General features: G+C 45.3%; 1 protein-coding gene across 4 annotated transcripts in view; it reads right to left on the minus strand.

Moving 5' to 3' along the window:
* Nucleotides 1–17,799, minus strand: part of scyl2 (SCY1 like pseudokinase 2) — a 36,463-nt gene extending 18,664 nt beyond the window's left edge. For 3 of the 4 annotated variants that reach the window (XM_078417131.1, XM_078417130.1, XM_078417128.1), the window contains exons 1-5: nucleotides 17,644–17,799; nucleotides 5,756–5,953; nucleotides 3,457–3,614; nucleotides 3,215–3,359; nucleotides 258–407 (exon numbers count right to left, since the gene is read on the minus strand). In XM_078417131.1, the coding sequence (XP_078273257.1) occupies nucleotides 258–407; nucleotides 3,215–3,359; nucleotides 3,457–3,614; nucleotides 5,756–5,932 (630 nt within the window). In that variant the 5' untranslated portion in view covers nucleotides 5,933–5,953; nucleotides 17,644–17,799. Of the gene's footprint in view, nucleotides 1–257; nucleotides 408–3,203; nucleotides 3,360–3,456; nucleotides 3,615–5,755; nucleotides 5,954–17,643 lie in introns of those variants that run through there. The other variant, XM_078417132.1, reaches the window with a different exon arrangement.
* Between the last annotated feature and the right edge of the window lie 1,847 nt (nucleotides 17,800–19,646).

The following is a 19,646-nucleotide window of genomic DNA, read 5'->3' on the forward strand; positions in this document are numbered from 1 at the left end:
CAAAAGGAAAAATAAAATATTATAGACAATAGACAATAGGTGTAGGAGTAGGCCATTCGAGCCAGCACCGCCATTCATTGTGATCATGGCTGATTATTATTATTTAATGTGTGATTATCATGTGATCATTATTATTTAATCAAATACAAATTGGCTTGTTTTTAAACTTTGATTTCGGCTGGATGGTTATTTTTAATGCAGAAAATCATGAAGTGTTAGAATGACAAATGGCAATTGAAGTCATTACTCCTCCCTACCTCCTGTTCCGAGGAATTGGAAGAATAAATACAGAAGTCAAAACCCATGATCTTCCAGGCACCATTCTTATTCAAAATCAAATTCTCTGGTGTCAGGTTCCCGTGAATCATCTTCACACTGCTGTGCAAAAAGGAGAGGCCTTCACAAACCTACAAGTGAAACAAGTCTAATGTTATTGCAGCTTTAAAAGGGACTTCATTAAGTAACTAAGTTATCACAAATATGTACTTCCTACTCACCCAGAACAGCATGTCCTGCTGTAAATGCTGGAGTCCCAGGCAACTAACGTAATAGTCAGTTATCCCGACCATGCCCAGCCACAATAATGTGTGCAAGACAACAGATACAATAAGTGTCGAGTCTTACAATAGACAATAGGTGCAGGAGGAGGCCATTCGGCCCTTCGAGCCAGCACCGCCATTCAATGTGATCATGGCTGATCATTCTCAATCAGTACCCCGTTCCTGCCTTCTCCCCATACCCCCTGACTCCGCTATCCTTAAGAGCTCTATCTAGCTCCCTCTTGAATGCATTCAGAGAATTGGCCTCCACTGCCTTCTGAGGCAGAGAATTCCACAGACACACGAGTTACGGAGTAATTTGCTTATTGGTTGGATCACAAGCAGCCCGGGGAAATAGTTATGGAGAACAAGGAAGCTGAACAGTTATTTTGCATCAATTTTTATGGAAGAAGTTACTACAAATATTCTATATGGAAGGAAGAATTAAATAAGGGAATTTAGAAAATCATTAAGTCATTAGAACAAACTAGATCATTACAAAATCAATCTTAGGCAAACTAATGATTCTGAAGGCTAATATCCCCTGACCCAGATGACTTAGCTCCTCACTTATGAAAAGAAGTGGCTAGTGAGATAGCAGATGCACCTTACAAAATTTTTATAGAATAAGGATAAATGCTAAAGGATTGGAAAACTCCAACTGATGGCCATTCAGAAGGGGAGAGGGAGCTGGGAGGCAAAAGAGAAGTAACTAGCCTATTCAATGTTGGAAAAATGAACTGACCCAAGCTGAGACAGCATGGCTCCATGCGACGATTTATTGCAGCTCTTTGGATAAAGCCGTCCAACCCGCAGAGTCAACAACTCACTGTGTTCAATATGACATGATTGGGTTAACATATGATGAGCGTTTGATAGCACTGGGCCTGTACTCGCTGGAGTTTAGACGGATGAGGGATGACCTCATTGAAACTTACTGAATTGTGAAAGGCGTGGATAAAGTGGATGTGGAGAGGATGTTTCCACTAGTGGAAGAGTCTAGGACCAGATGCCATAGCCTCAGAATAAAAGGACGTACCTTTAGAAAGGAGATGAGGAGAAATTTCTTTAGTCAGAGGGTGGTGAATCTGTGGAATTCATTGCCACAGATAGCTGTGGAGGCCGTCATTGGATATTTTTAAGGCAAGACTGACAGATTCTTGATTAGTAAGGATGTCAGTGGTTATGGGAAGAAGGCTGGAGAATGGGGTTGAGAGGGAAAGACAGATCAGCCATGACAGATTCTCTATCTCCATCGTGCTTCGAATGTTGATAGGGACTTTACAAGTGCTTTTGTTTAATGCATTAATTATTCTGCTGTTGTATGAAAGATGTGGTTCAAGAGCAGAGAAATAGGACAAGCTGGAATGGGGCACCTTTGTTGGCATGGACAAGTTGGGCCGAAGGGCCTGTTTCTGTGCTATGTGACTCAAAAACAATACTAAAGAATAATTAAACCAGATTATCTGACCATTATCACATTGCTGCTTGTGGTGGTCATGCTTGCTTAAAACTTTTGGTTTCTTTTCACAGTGCAGAAAATTGAAGCGTTGAACCTCAGAAAGTTCAACACCATTTAATCCCTTGAATCTGCTCCACCATTGGTTAATTCCTTCACTCACAGGGGCTGATTGAGTGAGCTGCCCATTTTTCCAGGATTTGACCGCATGATCTTGGGTGGAAAGTTAAATCAAGCCCAGCTATTTTCGTGACATCCGCAGATCCATTTGAAAACAAGCAAAGCTTGTTCCTGGCCCTGCTCAATGTTACACCTTGAGAACAACAAAACCATCCAACCAGTCAATCAGCTCAGGCTCATAATTGGTTGTATGAATAATGTACGCAATACAGCTGGAACAGTCACCCTTTCAATTACAGTTCTCCACAACACAATTCATAAGACCATAAGGCATAGAAGCAGAATTAGGACCTTCAGCCAATTGAGTCTGCTCCACCATTTGATCATGATTGATCTAGTTTTCCTTCTCAACTCCATTTTACCGCCTTCTCCTAGTAACCTTTGACAACCTTACTAATTCATTGCAAAGCACACTGTGACGTTCCCTGCAGAATGACTACATGCTAAACAAATCGACCTTTCATTTTGCAACTTTGATTTCTATACAATTTTATGGCCAAGCAATTAGGTCAAAGCAGAGATAATGGTGGGATTTTACAGAACGAGTGACCAACATATGGGAATTCCTTGATTTTTGAAAAAATTATCAGACTTTAGCGATACAGTGCGGAAAGAGACTCTTCGGCCCACCAAGTCCGCGCTGATCGGGGAGCACCCCATACGCTCGCACTATCCTAAACACTAGGGACTTTATAATTTTTTTACCAAAGCCAATTAACCTACAAACCTGTATGTCTTTGGAATGTGGGAGGAAAGCAGAGCACCCAGGGAAAACCCATGTGGTCACAGGGAGAACGTATAAACTCAGTACAAACAGTACCCATAGTCAGAATCAAACCCGGGTCTCTAAGGCTGTAAGGCAGTCGCTCTACCGCTACGCCACTGAGCCGCCCTTAATCATTTAGGGCCTCTAACCATATATTTGAGATCTGACATGGATCACTGAACTAAATGAAATCTTAGAAATCTGTATCTTATTTATATGCATCAATTATTGTACAGATTGGAATATCCAGTAAACGCACCATCTGCTCACCTGCAGCAAACCATATTTGATTTCCACATCATAAAGCTTGTGCTCTTTAATTTCGGGAGGTACAGGAGATGGTAGGTGTTCATAGCAACCAAGGACGTTGGCTAAACTCGCAAAGACGGGTTCCGTACAAAAGGCTAAACAGTCTCTACAAAGTGAGGTTTAACCACAAGAGAAAGCATCAGTTTAACAAGAGTTCATCTTCACTTGAAAAATTAGCAACACAACCAGCAGAATGTCGCTACCTGGACTCCTCCAATGGGTGCTGAACAGTCAGTAGTCGAGGGTGCCTCAGTCTGGTCAGCTGTTGCACACCTTTTTTCAGTGATTCAATGACATGATCCTTTTCAAATTTCTGGCACTTCTCAATTATTTTTTTGTCAAAAACAAATACAGCCACTTCCTGAAGCAAGGAGATAAACAAAACGTTAATCGATGTCACAGAAATGAATGAAATCACCTTTCTATGCATGACTATGAATTCTGAGCTCATATCGGTACTCCAATTTGAGATTTATACGCGGGCAGGCGGGACTAGCGTAGATGGGGCATCTTGGCCAGCAGGATCAAGTTGGGCTGAAGGGCCAACATGACTCTACAACTATAAGGTAATGGAGAATTCAAAGAGATTCTGCAGGTATATTAAAGTATATTAAAGGCAAAAGAATAACTAAGGAGAGAACAGTGCCACTTACAGATCAACACGCACATTGGTGTGGAAAGCACAGAAAATAGGCGAGGTGCTAAATATTGCTCGTCTGTACTTACCACGACGCCAAGGTGGCATGGTGACTATGATTACGGATGACACCAAAGTTGGTGGATAAGTGGACAGTGAAGAAGGTTATCTACGATCACAACAGGATTGTGATCAATGAGAATTCAATATTCATGCCGTCATGTTGGAGGCCATCATACCTCGAATAATTTGTGATGAACAGAGAGGTTTCTTCACTTTAAGAGCACTAAATAAAACAATTAATTGTATTGGTGAAGAGAAACTTAAAAGTATGTACAACCTGACTTGCTGTGTGATGAGTAGAGCCAAGGAACTGCTGATGCTGGTTTCCAAAAAAAGACACTAAGTGCTGAAGTAACATGGATTCTTTTGCCTTTAATATCCATGATCTCCAGAGATGCTGCCTGACCCACTGAATTACTCCGACACTTTGTCTGTTTTTGTTATGCTACGAGATGGCCTAGCATTCTTACAATCCTCTCATATAGTATGAAAAGAATTTTTGGGACGTAAACTATCATTCATGTTCAAATCAGACTAAACATGTAACAATGAATTTCGACAAGGAGGCAATGATTTCTCCGTCTGTGCGGTGATGATGGTCTAGCCTCGGCCTTTACTAATGAGGGCATCGACTAAGGCACTAATTAATTCCCACGGGCTCTGCTTAATGCTAATAATTAAATTCTCGGCAGGGAGTCCCAATTAACTGGTTCCAATTCTAAAGATTTTGAAAACAAAAACATTAAAAAAACACAGCTTGACTCTGAGACACAAAAGCCAGAATAGCCCACCCCACTCGTCCCTCTTCCCACCCTCACAAGCTGGTTGGACAGAGTCTGAAATACACTGAAGAGGCAGAGAGGGTCAATTCAAACACAAAACGAACTGAAAACTAAAAGCATAGATTTTAATGGCATTGAATACTTTATAGGATTTTGCAGTTTTATAGCACTTTTGTTAGTCTGTATTTGGAGCATTGTGAGCAATTTTGGATCCCATTACAGGAAGGTTGTGGAGGGCTTTGGCGAGGGTACAGAAGACATTTACCAGAATGCTGCCTGGATTAGAGGATATCATTAGAGAGGTTGGGCAAACTTTGAATTGGTTTCTCTGGAAGGTCAGAGGCTGTGGGGAAACTTGATCAAGTAGATAAAATTATGAGGCATAAAAAGTGTATAGAGTCAGAATCCTTTTTCCCAGGGTGGAAATGTGAAAGACTAGTGGGCATAACAGCATCTCCAGAGAAGAAGGATAGGTGATGTTTCATGTCAGAATCATCTGTAAAGAAAATGCGCTGGGATTTTTTACGCACAGAGAGGAGATACAATAACAACACTTAAAGGACACTTAGTCAGGTACACAGATCAGAAAAGTTTAAAGGGGTATGAGCCAAGCTAAAACACGTAGCTGTAAAATGAGAGAGGAGATGTGTAGGCGAGTTTATTTTACACGAGGGAGTGGCGAGTGCCTAAAACGCACTGCTCGGGGCGATGGTTGAGACAGATATGAAAGTAGAATTAATGAGACTTTTAGATACGCAGGTAGATATGCAAGGAATTGAGGGATATGGATTATGTCTAGACAGATTAGCTTAATTATTCTTGGCATCATGTTCGCCACGGGCATTGTGGGCCAAAGGACCTGTTTTTGTACTGTATGTTCGAGTAAATGGGGATAGCTTAGATGGGGCATGGACGAGTCGGGTCGATGGCATGTTTCCGTGCCCTATGACCCACTTTTAACTTAACTATCTTTAAACAAGAAAAAGGTTCGGGACTGAAAAAGGTGAAACTTTTTTTTACCTGCTTGGTTGACTTCTTTACACCATGAAAGATCTTCCAGGCCATGCCTGATCCACCACTTGCTATGTGGCGCCCCACTTCAAACTCCCTGGTAATGGGATTTCCCATCACTGCACTGGTAACATCTGCTGTTACCTTGGTAACAGTGCTCTTCAATTTATTTAACATTAACTCCATGGTTTCAGATGAATGTGTTACCTGCAGGAAGTCATGAACAAAGGATCAGCAGAAGAAAAATCTATCTCCTCATTAGCTTCTCATTGGAAAGCTGTTGCCACAAACAGCGCTGCATGCAATGCCAATACTCAGTGCTGAATTTCCGACAGTTATACTTATCTATATACTAAAACTCTCGTTTGTTTGTGATTGAACTACAGCCAAAACGGTACACGATAGCGCGACAATTTTAGGCCCACCTTACTCACTTGTCATCGCTTTAATGGTAATGCAAGTAGTTTTATTGAAATTGGTGTTATATTTTTTAAGTTATTCACATTTTAAAGTTTAAATCTATCTCCTAGGGAGGGAGGGGCGTGGATGGGGGGAGGAAGGAGGATAAGGGAGTTGTGGAGAGAATGGGGGGAGGGGAAGGGGAGGGGGGGTGGAGGGAGAGGGTGAAGGGAGGGAGGATAAGGAGGAGGATGGAGGGGAGGGGATGGGGGTGGAGGGGAATAGGAGGGGGAAGGGGGAGGGGGGGGGAGGAGAACGGGTCCACTTGGTCTAGTAACTAATTAATGAGCAGACTGTTTCATTACATGGCAATTACCTACTGAAACCTTGACCAGAATCTGTGGCAACCTGCCTTTCCTGTATAGGATTGACCCTACTTTGGATTGTTTTTTAGCGCTAGCTACCATATTTCCGAAGCAGAGTCCCGATCCAAAACGTCATCTCCCTGTTTCCTCCACCGATGCTGCCTGACCTGCTGAGTTCCTCCAGCATGTTGTGTTTTGCTCAAGATAGTCTCTTGCAGTCTCTTGTGTCTCCACATTTCACTGAATCTTAACTTTTGGCAACAGTGGCGTCCCTATAAATTTGCCAGGGCTGGTAGAGCTGCTGCCTCACAGCATCAGAGACCCAAGTTCAATCCTGACTTACGGTGCTGTCTATATGGAGTTTGCACGTTTTTCCTATGGGTTTCCTCTGGGTGCCCCAGTTACGTCCCACATTCCATAGACGTGTGGGTTTGCAGGTAAATTGACCCGGTGTGCAGAAAGTGTGAACAAGCAATCGGTGGTTGAAGTGGACTCGGTGGGCCTGTTTCCATGCTGTATCTATAAACCAAACCATTTATCTTTTGAGCGTTCATCTGCTCCCACTGACTTTGACGAAAAGTTGCCGCTATTTTCTGCAACCAACCTAAAAACAGATTTATGGACTCCAGCGTCACGTTTAGCCCAGTGGCACTGCACCTGCGTACTATGCACTCGTTCAGAAGCATCCAATGTTGAATATTTAAAATTTAATATAATTAAAAATAAAATAAAACAAATGATCAGAAATGAAAACATTCATTTCGATGAACATTTATGAAGACAATATAAATTAGTAGGTTGATTTGACCCACTGAGCTACAGAATGTGTTTTTGGCTGCTTAATCTCTGGGATCTTCTCTCCCTTTCTCACTCTATCACGTTCCTTGAGCTGCTGATTAAACCAAGACTCTACTGGCCTTTGAATAACTGCTTGAAACATACATCACTGCCCCACTGATAGTTGTGCCTTTCATCTGTCCAAGGTCCTGTCTGAAATCCCAACTCCCAACCTTTCTTGAATCAAAATGCACTGTCTGAAACCATCTTAATATTTCCACATCACTCGATCAAATTCTATTCGGTTAACACTCCTGATTGAAGCACTTTGCAGTGTTGAAGATGCTATGCCAATGCAATTTTCAAACATCAGCTGCCTGGATTGTATGTAAATGCATCAGCTCATAACCAATGACAGCAAATTCCTGTTTCTGATTACTAGTCGATTAAATCCCGAGCGAAGATAGTTTTAAAGCCTAATTGGATTCTCTCCAAAGTCAATGAACCTGTCAACACTCAACTTTTAAATCATCATGCGAAGAATACTTACAAGCTCTCAAGGATCCATAATCTTCTTAATGCAGTACTCATTTTCAAATTTCAGGCAAGGCAAAGCAACCCAAGCAGACCAGTAGTTTGTGGTGTTATTACTCACTCCCCTAGTTTGTCCTGTTTTGAAGAGGCGCCTCTTAGCACCAACGCTTTGTACAACACCAACTGACTTTCGCTTTGCAGCACTTACATAACAAAAATGCCCCAAAGCTTTTTACAAGGGATATTATCTAACAAATTTTAACAGCGTACAAGGGCTGATTAGTGCTGGCAACCAGAGGCTTGGCCAAAGCTGCAGGTCAAGGAACATTGTAAAGTGAGGCTGGGAGGTAAATATTCCAGAGATTATGTGGACAAAAGCACTTATTCTGTAGCTCAGCAGGTTAGGCAGCATTTCAGTGAGGATCACAGTATAAGGTCCTACCGCTGCTGCACATTGGGAGGGGGCAGGATGTGGTGGAGACATCCCTCAAACGACGGAAGTGATATCACCCCAGGGGGCCACATGAGTGGCAAGGATGCCAGGTATAATGTGATGGAAGGAACTGCAGATGTTGGTTTAAACCGAAGATAGACACAAAAAGCTGGAGTAACTCAGTGGGACAGGCAGCATCTCTGGAGAGAAGGAAAGGGTGACGTTTCAGGTCGAGACCCTTCTTCGCCAGTCTGAAGAAGGGTCTCGACCCGAAACGTCACCCATTCCTTCCCTCCAGAGATGCTGCCTGTCCCGCTGAGTTACTCCAGCTTTTTGTGTCTATGCCAGGTATAATGATGGTTTTGTGAATGCTACAAATATAATGCAAATGAATGTACGTATAGCCGCTGACAATGTCGGAATAGTTTTTGTACTGTTCTTGTTTTGTATATATTTATTATTCTGAATAAAGTTTTTAATTTAGGAAGAAAAAAAATCACAGAACATCGATTGGTGACGTTTTGGGTTGGGACCCATCATCAGACGAGAGAACTTCTTAAAAGTATACACATACCTTGAGGAGATTTCACAGTGGAGGAGATTTCACAGTGGAGCAGTAAAATGTAGAAACAAGGAACTGCAATGCTAGTTTAGAGAAAAAGACACAGAGTGCTGGAGTAGCTTAGTGGGTCAGGCAGCCTCGCTGACAGAAGAGATGCTCTCCAGAGATGTTGCCTGATCTGCTAAGTTGACCCAGCACTTTGTTTTTTCTTGGAAAACCAGCTTCTACAGTTTCTTTCTTCTGCACTTGTTTAGAATCAGCAGATTAAAAATTAAAATTGCATCTGTTTCTATGCCCTTCTTCCTGAGAATCAATGTATTTCTACAGCAATTACAATGTCAAAGGGCTCCAAAACTGCTGCTGCAATTACTTCAGATTGGATGGAAAGTAGGACAAATCTCACAAATATATACACCTACTCTTTGTGATCCAAAACAGTCACAACGTATCTATCCTCTCCCTTTATCAAGCTTGACAGGGATGATGTATGCTTCTCTCAAACACAGTGCTTTGGAGTTTTCCTAATCCCCCGAGACTCATTTATATGCAACTCAAGTGTAAATAAATTTTAAATATGCCCTTTCATGTACTGGTGGCAAAACAATTCCATAACTTCACAATAAAATAAAAAAATCATTACAAACGTAGAACATGAAGCAGTACATCACTGTGGATGGCCCCTCAGCCTATAAAGTCTTTGTAAATATGATTCCAAATTAAACTAACTCACCTGCCCACATATGATCCGTATCCCCCCATTCCCGTGTGTCTCTCAAAAATCCTCTTAAATGCCACTATCATATCTGCCTCCTTCACCACCCCTTGCAGCGTGTTCCAGACACTTTACCCTACACATCTTTAAACATTGCCCCTCTAATCTGGAGTGTGATGGCAGACAGTGACCTTTTGAAATGTTACATGCATTTACCAGGTGATCTAGGTTCTCCACACACGCTCCTACCACAGTGCGGACTGCGACACAGACCACTCCTTGGTGTGTTGCAAGGTCAGGCTGCAACCAAAGAGGTTCCACCATACCAAGAAGCAGGGGAAACCCCGCATCAATGTCAGCAAGATGCCCCATCCAGACCTCGTGCAACAGTTTGCAGAGGCTTTTGAGAAAGAACTTGGCACCTCGTGTCCTGGAGACTCTGCAACAGAGAAGTGGAGAACTCTGCGGGCCACCATGCACCGCACAGCCTTGGCTAGCTTGGGGAAGAAGATCTCAAAGACACACGACTGGTTTGAGGCCAAGTCGACCGAGATGACTCCCGTCATCAAAGCCAAGCGCGCCGCCCTAGCCGAGTACAAGCGGTCAGCCAACGAGAAGAATCTGCAGATCCTCAGGGCTGCCAGGAGCAAGGCTCAGCAGACTGCCAGGCGTTGCGCCAATGAGTACTGGACACAGCTTAGTGAGGACATCCAGACAGCCGCCATAACAGCGAACATCAGGGGAATGTACAATGGCATTAAGAAGGCACTAGGACCAGTCCAAAGCAAGATAACCCCCCTCAAATCCTCCACTGGGGAAGTAATCACTGACAAATGCCAGCAGATGGAGAGATGGGTGGAACACTACTCCGACCTCTACTCGAGAGAGAACACTGTGTCCCCCTCAGCCCTTGACGCCATCGAGTGCCTGCCGACCATGGATGAGTTAGATGGAGAGCCGACGGTAGAAGAGCTCAACAAGGCCATTGACAGCCTGGCCTCAGGCAGCGACGGGATTCCCCCTGACCTGATCAAGCACTGCAAGACTACCTTACTGCATCCTTTGCATGAAGTCCTCTGCCAGTGCTGGCAAGAAGGAGCTGTACCGGAGGACATGAGGGATGCCACGATCATTACCCTCTACAAGAACAAGGGCCAGAGAAGCGACTGCAACAACTACAGAGGCATCTCCCTCCTCAACATCGTCGGCAAGGTCTTTGCTCGGGTCATCTTGATCCGCCTGCAGAAGCTGGCAGAACGTGTCTACCCAGAGTCACAGTGCGGTTTCCGAGCTGAGAGGTCAACAGTAGACATGGTCTTCTCCCTTCGCCAGCTCCAGGAGAAGTGTAGAGAACAGCGGATGCCCCTGTATATTGCTTTCATTGACCTCACCAAGGCGTTTGACTTCGTCAACAGAGATGCCTATTCAAGGCTCTCCCAAAGATCGGCTGCCCAACAAAACTGCAGAGCATGATAGAATCCTTCCACATCAACACGAAGGGGACAGTGCAGTTCAATGGCAGTTTCTCGGAGCCCTTCAACATCCGCAGTGGCGTCAAACAAGGCTGCTTCCTCGCTCCCACACTCTTTGGGATTTTCTTCGCTCTGCCCCTGAAACATGCCTTCGGCACCGCAACAGAGGGGATCAGACGGCAGGCTCTTCAACCTCACCCGCCACCGAGCCAAGACAAAAGTACGTGAAGCTCTCATCAGAGACATGCTGTTCGCCGATGACGCAGCAGTTGTGCCCCACACCCAGCAGGAACTACAGTCACTGATGGACCGCTGCTATCGGGCTTGCAAGGACTTTGGGCTGACCATCAGCCTGAAGAAGACGAACGTCCTGGGACAGGGTACAGAGGCACCGCCAGTCATCCCCATCGACGACGACGAACTCGATGCCGTCCATCAGTTCACGTACCTCGGCTCCACCATCACCGGCAACCTCTCCTTGGACACAGGGATTGACAAGAGGATCGGGAAGGCAGCTACAACTCTCGCTCGCCTCACAACTCGAGTGTGGACCAATCCAAAGCTGACAGTGAAGACAAAGATAGCAGTCTACAACGCCTGTGTCAACAGCACGCTGCTGTACGGCAGTGAGACATGGACGACATATGCCAGACTGGAGAGAAGACTCAACACCTTCCACCTTAGAAGCATCCGCCGTATTCTGGGTATATCCTGGCAAAACAGAGTGTCCAACGCCGAGATTCTGTCTCGCACTGGCCTTCCGAGTATGTACACTCTACTCAGGCAGCGCAGGCTGTGGTGGCTGGGCCATGTCCACCGAATGGAGGATGGCCATATTCCAAAAGACATCCTCTATAGAGAGCTGACATCTGGGAGGAGAACCATCAGCCGCCCCCAGCTACGTTACAAGGATGTCTGCAAGAGAGATTTGAAGGCGCTCGACATCAATGTGGAGTCCTGGGAGAGCCTTGCAGCTGACCGTACAAGATGGAGAGGTACCCTGAACCAACATCTCAAAACGTGGGAAGAGAAACCGATGAATGCAGCGGCAGACAAGCGGGCACGCAGAAAGGAGCGCAGCAACTTCAACAGACCAGAGACCACACACAAATGTGACCTTTGCGACAGAGACTGTCACTCCTGCATTGGTCTCTTCAGCCACAAGCGACGCTGCTCTAGCCGAGGTGTGGAGCAAGCAGCCAACTAGGATGCATCACCCATGGTCAGCCATGACCACAGACCGAAGAGGTTAGAGCTGAATTCCTGTATATGTAGGATCAAAGATTTTCCGACCTTAAAACTACAGGATTGGCAGAGCCTGTGGGTACAGAGGAGGGTGCAGGAGCAAATACGTTATTTGGTTATTGAAGAGAAAGCTGAGAAGGAAGCTGATAAAGTCTGGCGGAGATTGTCGTTAATAGAAGGGTCTCTCAGTTAGGAAGACTGAACCTGATCAGTCACCAGCGGATTGCATATTTAAAATAGCCATGAGTTCCCAGAATTTAGCTAATAACTTGAGAGGAATGGATCGGATAGATGCACAGAATCTCTTGCCCAGACTTGGGGAATCGAGGACCAGAGGACATAGATTCAAGGTGAAGGGGAAAAGATTTTTATAGGAATTTGAGGGGTAACGTTTTCACACAAAGGGTGGTAGATGTAAGGAACAAGCTGCCAGAGGAGGTAGCTGAGGCTGGGACTATCCCAAAGTTTAAGAAACAGTTTGACAGGTACATGGATAGGATAAGGTCAGAGGGATATGGACCAAACGCAGGCAGGTGGGACTAGTGAGGCTGGGACATGTTGGCATGTGTGGGCAAGTTGGGCCAAAGGGCCTGTATCACTCTATGATTCTAACCTTAAAGCTGTGCCCTCTAGTCTATGACATTTCCACCCTAGGAAAAAGGTTGTGACTGTCTACCTTACCTATGCTTCTCATAATTTCATATACTTCTATCAGGGCTCCCCTCAACCTTTTGACACTCCAGAGAAAATAATCCAAGTTTGTCCTTTTTTGTATTAACCTGCATCTACAGTTCCTTGTGGCTAATAGTTTAACCCAGGAGGCATTATGAATAAGGGTTTGAACGTGAAACGTTGCCTATCCATGTTTTCTGGAGATGCTGATCTGTTGAGTTACTTCACGACATGGTATCTTTTTTTTTATCATTCCGGTAAACTTCCTCTACACTCTCTCCAAAGCCTATACATCCAGATAAAATAGATTTGTAACATTCAACTTTCTCAAAAGTACTTCAGTTTATTTAGTTTGGAGGTACAGCACAAAAACAGGCCTTTCGGCCCACCGAGTCCGCGCCGACCAGTGATCCCCATACACTAGCACTATCCTACACACGAGGGACAATTTACATATAAACCTATACGTCTTTGGAGTGTGGGAGGAAACCGGACCTCCTGGAGAAAACACATGTGGTCACAGGGAGAACATACAGACAGCACCCTTAGTCAGGATCGAACCAGGGTCTCAGGCGCTGTAAGGCAACAACTCTACCACTGTGCAACTCCAAACTTATAAATATTTACTTTCCACAAAATTAAAGCAGGTCAATGAAGATCTGCATCCTTTACAACCACCAGTCCCTCACCCCAACATGTCTTCCCCATTGCTTGTTCGATTGCAGCAGGCATCTAAGATTGCTTTCCAACAGATTGCATTTTACTGTTGTTGCTCTGCCCTTGCTTTGTATATATAGTGGTTGTTATGTTTTCTTGCAATTATGACCAACTATATTGACTGTGTGAAAAGGAAATTTTGAAGAAGCTGGAGCTGAAAAAAACACAGGCTAGGAATGATACGACAGGCTAATTCCCTCTACGCGTTTTGTAATATCTGTCAAACTTCTGCGAGGCGATCAACTCTAACTCTAATGCACAAAGTGTTGGAGTAACTCAGCTGGTCAGGCAGCAAAACTGCCCTTCCTGATCCAAAACATCACTTATCCATGTTCTCCAGCAATACTGACTTACCTGCTAAGTTACTCCATCACTTTGTGTCTTTTGTGTATTAACCGGCATCTGTATATAAACAACATCCTTATGTTCTACGTCCAACTCTAATGCCTGTTTACAGATATGAAATTCTATCCAATTTCTTCCAGGATATGAAGGTCAACAACTCACAGATCTCAAACCAACCGATACAACAGGCAAACTGCACTCTAGGAAACACAATCATTCCCAGCAGCAAAGCATTATTCCATGGAGACAGAAAGAATGGCAGAAGTTTGAATCACGAGCAAAAAAGTGCCTATAGAACTCAGCAGGTGTGGAGGGAATGGACCCTCGATGGAGACCCTCATACTATCTTTGTAAGAAAATAACTGCAGATGCTGGGACAAATCGAAGGTAATTATTCACAAAATGTTGGAGTAACTCAGCAGGTCAGGCAGCATCTCAGGAGAGAAGGAATGGGCGACGTTTGGGGTCGAGACCCTTCTTCAGACTGATCTCATACTATCTTTGATCTTTGATGTTTCCTGGTGTAAGGGTGTTTCGATAAAACCTTAATCGGCCATCATTTTTCAAAGCACAAGTACAATAATGCAAATCAAATTTCTGTCACAGAATCTCACAACAAAATATCACACGAGGTAGCATTTGGTCAGATGACTGTTGAAACCCATGTGATTATCAAGAACTCATGGTCCTGCCTCCTATTGATCATCATTCTAAATCAATGATCACTATAACAAGAATGACTCGCATTTCTGCAGCATCTAACACAACCCACAACAAAGGCAAGCGATTTTCACAGCCAATTAATTATTTTAGAAGTGCAACCAGTGATGTCACGTGGGAAAAAATAATGCCAACTGTCACACTCAGACACCTATCTTTGGTTGACGTGCCACTCTCAGACAATCCCATACCCCAATTCTAATGAGTCTGAAGAAGGGTCTCGACCCAAAACCTCACCCATTCCTTCTCTCCAGAGATGCTGCCTGAGTTACTCCAGCTTTTTGTGTTTATCCCAATTCTAATTCCAGATCTCCGAACCTATACATGTACCTCTAACTCTCACTGAGACCCTAATCCCATAACTCGAACAAATTCTGAAACTGAGAGCATTAACTCCAACATCTGACGCTAACTAGTAGAGTGATACAGCACAGAAACAAGCTCTTTGTCTCCACTCGTACACACCAACCCAGATGCCCCAAAACACAAATCCATTCAATAAACGCCTCCCACTCCAACTGTTGGACCAACAAGGCTAGAATATTCAGAATAGATGACATGACCCCAAGATGTAGTTAGGAACAGAAGGACAGAGTGTACAGGTCCAAGGATTACTGATGGCAACATCACAAGTAGCTATGGTGGAGTTCATCCAGGCATTGAACAGGCTACTGTACAATTATATACAACATTGGTTAGGCCATGACTGAACGAATGTGTTCAGCCCTGGTCGATAGACTTGAAAAAGAATGGAGTTGCCGTAGGAAGGGTGCAGCAGAGAATATTTACCAGGACGTCGCATTGAAAGACTGGATGGGCTGGATTTGACTTTCTTGAACAAGAAAAGGCTGAGAGAGAGGACCTGATTGAGATATATAGAATTATTAGGGGCACAGATAGGATAGACAGTGAGCACCTTTTCCCCTTACCAAAGGTGTTGTTACCAAATGGCATAGGTTAGGGATAAGACTTTGGAGGTTTGCGGGCGTCACAGAGGGGCAGCGGTAGAGTTGATTCCTTACAGCACTGGGAATCCGGGTTCAATCCTGATTACAGGAGCTGTCTGGACGGAGTTTGTTAGTTCTCCCTGTGACCTCATGAATTTTCTCTGGGTGCTCCGGTTTCCTCCCACACTCCAAAGATGTACAGATTTGTAGGTTGATTAGCTTTTGTAAAATTGTAAATTGTCCCTAGTGTGTGGGATAGTGCTAGTGCACAGAGTGATTGGTGTAGATTCGGTGGGCCGAGGAACCTGATTCCACAGGGATCTTAGGAAGAGTGAGCAGAGTCTTTTTGCTAGAGTAGCGGAATTAAGAACCTGAGGGCACGGTTTATGGTGAGAGGGGAAAGATCTAATCGGAACATGAGGGGCAACCTTTTCACTCAGAGGATGGTAGGAAAATGGAACGAGCTGCCAGAGTAAGTGGTTGAGGCAGGTGCAATGACAGCATTTAAGAGACATTTGGATAGGTACATGGTTTGGAAAGGTTAAGAGGGATATGGATCAAATGCAGGCAAATGGGATTAGCTTAGACGGGGCATCTTGGTCAGCAAGAAAAAATTGGGCCGAAGGGCCTGTTTCCATGTCATGAGACACAATTAACTTTTTGCACCCACTTGTTAGAATCTGGTGCACAATACCCGAGGTGGTGAAGGCAGAGAATGTCACAATATCCGAATAGCAATTGGTCAAGCAACTGAATGGCCATGGCAGAGAAAGTAACTGGGGTTAATATAGATGGATACTTGCTGGTTGGCGTGAATGGGGTGGGCTGCAAGGCCTGATATCACTGATTGTATGACCCTGACCCTATTGCTCCCCCACCCCCACAGTCTGACAGTGACCCTAGGCTGCTGTCTGACACTGACCCTTTTGACTGACCACCTCCCACTCCCACGTTTATGACCCTGAACCTTTAGACCGACCTATCCACCAGCCCAACACTGACCCTAACCTCTTGTCTGACCCCCCTCAGCTTGACACTAACCCCTTGCCTGTTTATGATCCTGATCATTTTGATTGACCCCCCCCCCCCCCCCCAGCTTGAGTCTCTAGTCTATAATGAACCCTTTTGACAGACTCACCCCCCAAGCCCAAAACTGACAAGTTTATGACCCTGATTATGACCCACACCACAACCTGTTTATGAGCTTGACGCTTTGGGCTGACCACCCCCCCCCCCCCCCAACCCCGCATGACACTAACCCTAACCTTACGACTGACCCACCGCCCCTCAGCGTGGCACTGACCCTCGCCTCCATTTATGATCCTGACCCTTTTGACTTACCCCCACCCTAACCTGTTCATGAGCCTGCGTTTGACTGACTCCCCCTCAGCTTAACACTGACCCTAACCTGTCGTCTATAATGAACCCTTTTGATTGACTCTGAACCTTTTGACAGACTCGCTCCACCTCAGCCTAACACTGACCAGTTTATGAGCCCCTACCACCCCCACCCTAACTTGTTTATAACCATGATCCAGTCTGAAGAAGGGTCTCGACTTGAAAAGTCACCCATTCCTTTACTCTAGAGATGTCTCCTGTCCCGCTGAGTTACTCCAGCTTTTCCTGTCTATCCTCTTGACTGTCCTCTCCAGCCTGTTACTGACCCTAACCTCTTGTCTGACCATGTCTTTTGACACCCCCCTCAGCTTGACACTCACTGACTATACCCTCATCTATAATGAACCATTTGACTGACCCTGATCCTTTTGACACTCACCCCCTCCCCATCCTAACACTGACCAGTTTATGACCCCCCCTGACTAACCCCCAGCCACGCTAATCTGTTTATGAACCTGACCGCCCCAACCTCCCCCCGCCCCCACCCAGTGGTGGTGCCCCCGTCCTCTGTGACTCAGCCCCGGCCTCAACCTGTCAGCCGCTCCGCCGGGGCCTCTCTCTACCCCTCCCGGGCCCGGCCTGGGGCCGCCATCACTTACCTGAAGGTGGGCGGGGAGGGGGACAGCTCCGGATCTGGGCGGACGGTGGGTGGGTGAGAGGAGTTGCGGACAGCCCGCCGGCCCGCGGCGATCTCACAGCGGCGGCGGCGGCGGCAGGAGGAGGCCTTGCGCCATCACAACACTCGCCACCCGCACGCCTCACTTCCGCTTCCGCCCGCAGACACGTGACCCTGACCTCAAGGGGCGTGGCCGCAGGTAGCCAGGTGTATCAACAGGTGCCACTGGGAACCGCCCCCCGCCCCGCCCGGGCTTCTGCACACCATCCTCTCCCAGCCAATGTCCTCTGGATTTCATCACAAACATGCACAGGTACACTCCAGGAAATTATAGGCCAGTGAGCCTTACATCAGTGGTTTGGTAGGGAAGATATTTTTTAATTTAAGTTTGAGTTAAGTTTATTGTCACGTGTAGCAAGGTTCAGCAAAAAGCTTATGTTGCGTGTCATCCAGTCAGCGGACAGAATATATACGATTACGATTGAGCCATTCACATCGTATTGGCACAGGATAAAAGGAATAATATTAATAACATTTAGTGCAAGATGCAAGTTAAAGTTCAGTAAAGTGCTCAGGACCGCTTTCCAATTGTTGGTAGGATAGTGCAGCACAGGAACAGTCCCTTCTGCCCACATTGAACGTGATGTCTACTTACTTGATGATAGCATTGGCAACAAATGTAAGGTACGATGAGCGTTTGACAGCTCTGAGCCTGTACTTGCTGGAGTTTAGAAGGATGAAGGGTGTCCTCATTCAAACTTACCGAATAATGAAAGGACCAGAGTCGAGGAACAAAGGGCACTGACTCAGAATAAAAGGACATACCTTTAGAAAGGAGATGAGGAATTTATTTCATCAGAGGGTGGTGTTTCTGTAGAATTCATTGCCACAGACGGCCGTGGAGGCCAGGCCTCCAGTTGTTTCAAAGCGGAGATTGACAGATTCTTGATTAGTAAGGGTATCAAGGGTTAGGGGAGAAGGCAGTGAATGGGATTGAGAGGGAAAGATAGATCAGCCATGATTGAATGGAAAAGTAGATTTGATGGGCCGAATGGCCTACTTCTCCCATGACATAAATTTATGAACAAATCCTTGGACTTTAGAAATACAGCTGGGAAACAAGCCCTTCGGCCCAACGATCACCCTGTGCACTAGCACTATCCTACACACCATTGACAATTTACAATTTTTACCGAAGCCAATTAACCTACGAACCTGTACGTCTTTGGAGATGGGAGGAAACCGGACCACCTGGAGAAAACCCACAAGGTCACAGGAAGAACATACAAACTCCATACAGACAGAATCCATAGTCAGGATAATGTCTCTGGTACCGTGAGGCAACAATTATACTGCTGCGCCACTGTGCCCACCTCTAAATCTCAGGGAGAGGATTTACTCCCATTTGGAAGAGAATGGGACAATATTTCCATGTGTAAAAGGTTCCGACCATCTCTATCCTATCTATGCCTCTCAATTTTATTTACTTCTATCAAATTCTACCCATCTTGAGAAGGTGGTGGTGCTTCACTTGCTGCAGCCTTCTAAAAGGACTTGCATGGAGCTGTTGGCTAGTGAGTTTGAGGGCGTATACAGCAATGAAGGAAAGACAATATATTTTCAGGTTGGTGTGTATAAGGCAAGGACCTGCAGGTGGTGGTGTTCCCCTACATTTACTCCCCTGACCTTCCTCCCATTAGAGGTTGCAGATGTGTACCGTGCTATTTAAGTCACCGTGGTAATTAACATTTTTAATTTAGTTTAGTTTAGAAATACAGCATGAAAACAGGCCCTTCAGCCCACTGAGACCATGCCGAGCATTGATCCCTGTTCACACTAGTTCCCCGTTAGCCCATTTTCTCATCCACTCCCTGCACACTGGGGGCAATTTACAGAGGCCAATTAACCTGGAGACCCGCACGTCTTCGGGATGTGGTCACGGGGAGAATGTGCAATCGTGATTGTAATTGTGCATAGTCTTTCCGC

The sequence above is a fragment of the Rhinoraja longicauda genome, chromosome 20, assembly GCF_053455715.1.
Source record: "Rhinoraja longicauda isolate Sanriku21f chromosome 20, sRhiLon1.1, whole genome shotgun sequence".
Lineage (NCBI taxonomy): Eukaryota > Metazoa > Chordata > Chondrichthyes > Rajiformes > Arhynchobatidae > Rhinoraja > Rhinoraja longicauda.